At 42.6% G+C, this 2,036-nt stretch overlaps 1 protein-coding gene across 1 annotated transcript in view; it reads right to left on the bottom strand.

Annotated features, from left to right (window-relative positions):
* The window catches only part of mdga2a (MAM domain containing glycosylphosphatidylinositol anchor 2a), a gene marked incomplete in the record, with an annotated part of 62,993 nt that overhangs the window by 41,926 nt on the left and 19,031 nt on the right, over positions 1 to 2,036 (bottom strand). Inside the window, 1 exon segment of the mRNA XM_035674754.1 lies at positions 649 to 788. Coding sequence (XP_035530647.1) covers positions 649 to 788 — 140 coding nt within the window.

Here is a 2,036-nt window from a genome sequence, read left to right on the forward strand (position 1 = left end):
GTTAGCAGCAGCTCGGCTCGCAGAGACTTCAGGGTGTTTCCTTTAGAAAGGAAATTTAAAGATTTTACAGTTTCCATGGCAACCATTTGTTTGTTGCATGATATCTGGTGAAAAAAAAAAGGTAACTTGTAACTTAAACTTGTCTGACCATAATTAAAGGCGGGAATCGAGCGAAACGGGTGGAAAATAAACGGCTCCGAACCTTCAGGAGATTTAAGAAATGTTAATGATAAAGGTCAAACCCAAAAAGAGCAGCTGAAGCTTCCACTCATTCTCCTCCTCCTCCTCTCTAACCCTCTTCATCTGTCTGCCTCCTTCTCTCTTCTTCATCAGTCCTCCTCCTCCTCAGTGTGATTGCTCTCATTTATGAAACACAAAGGCGTCGGAGCAGCTCAGCTCGGCAGGAGCTCTGGCACTTACAGCACGCCGCCGGGGATGATGGGAGTTTTTTTTATTACTGTATGTGCTCAATATGGATGAATGATGTGTGTGTGATGATGATGATGTCTGTGTGTGTGTTTTATTATATTCGTGAGGTCCATAACCCGGGAGCTCACTGTACTTATAAAAAGGTTTTTGTGGGTTAGGACGGTTTTACCAGTATACCCAGTGTTCCCAGTGTTCCCAGTGCAGCCAGCGTGCTGTTACCTGTGGTCGGGGGTGTCCTGTCACCAGACACTGCAGCTCCAGAGTCTCTCCCTCTCTGATGGTGTACACTCGCTCACTGTAGCGCTCCTCCTCTACGTTACAGGCCTGACCTGAGTGCACGATGCGCACTGTAGGGGGCGCTGTGGACCACAACAAACAGATTCAACATGTTCAATTATTTATAGCATGATTAATAAACACTCATTAATGTGGACACTTCAACACCTGGAACACCTACCAGCCAATCAGAAATAGCTATTTTCTGGGCTCCTAGCGTATATATTTAGTTTCCTTTAAAGTCCTCGTGAAATGTAAATGTAAACAAAACGTGTTGTATGAACCAACCAGTTTCAGACAATAATATCATGAAATCCACCTGTCAATGTTTCTAACAGCATGGCTAGCTACTGATATCACTGATTACTGTACAAACACAACTTTATTATCAGTCTTTTATATGTAGGCTACAGACTGTTCAGAGGTAAAAGTCCTCCAGCTGTTTTCAGAGTGGGGACTGTGACATGATGCTGTGATTCCACCTATTTTTACCGCCCTTTATCCGTCTGTGCTGACCACACCGACCCTCCTGACTGTTGAATACTGAGACAGTGACGTAGCTCCAGACGTGATCCTGAATACAAGCTCTCATTTTATTTCTGTATGAAGTTCTTCATCTGCTGACACGTCTCCACAATTCAACAGTTTTAAAGACATTTTCCCCCGCCACATGAGTGGTCTCTCACAGAGCGTCTTTATGTGCCGCAGAGAGAAAAACGTCTGATATGAAAATAAAAACAGCTCCTGTGTTTTATTGTCGGATGAACTCAGAGGAGCAGCTGGCTTTGTGTTTAACAGAGCGCTGTTAGGGAGCCGTTAGCCTCAAAACAGGCGCTACAGCCTGCAGCAGCTCCTCTACCTGTCGCCATGGGAACCACACGGCAAGGAAGCAAACGACGCAGTCAAGAACAGCGTCCTCTGGGTGTTAACAGTTTATTTTACAGCGTTTCTCACATTTCGCAGACTTAAAGTTTGGTCCTGAGACATGAACGTGGTAAAAACAAGAAGTAAAGTTTAATAACTGCAGTGAAAACGTCCCCTGGAGGTTTAATCACAAGGTCAACAGACTAATTAAAGCAGTTTGTTTAGATTGTACAGATTTATATATCATAAACTAAAAAAACTGAATTTGTAAGTTTAGATTTTTTGTGTGAAACAAGATCTAAAAACTTCCAAAAGTATCTTAAGTTAATAAAACAAAACAAAAGGCCCAGTGTGTAACAGTGAGGAGGATCTACTGTCAGAACGTAATATAAAAGGTATGCTTTCATTAGTGTTTAGTCAGCTAGAATAAGAATCACTGTGTGTTTGTTAGAATGAGACGTTTGTAT

Source organism: Morone saxatilis, unplaced genomic scaffold, assembly GCF_004916995.1.
Source record: "Morone saxatilis isolate NCDOM2014 unplaced genomic scaffold, NCSU_SB_2.0 Contig3, whole genome shotgun sequence".
NCBI classification, from domain to species: domain Eukaryota; kingdom Metazoa; phylum Chordata; class Actinopteri; family Moronidae; genus Morone; species Morone saxatilis.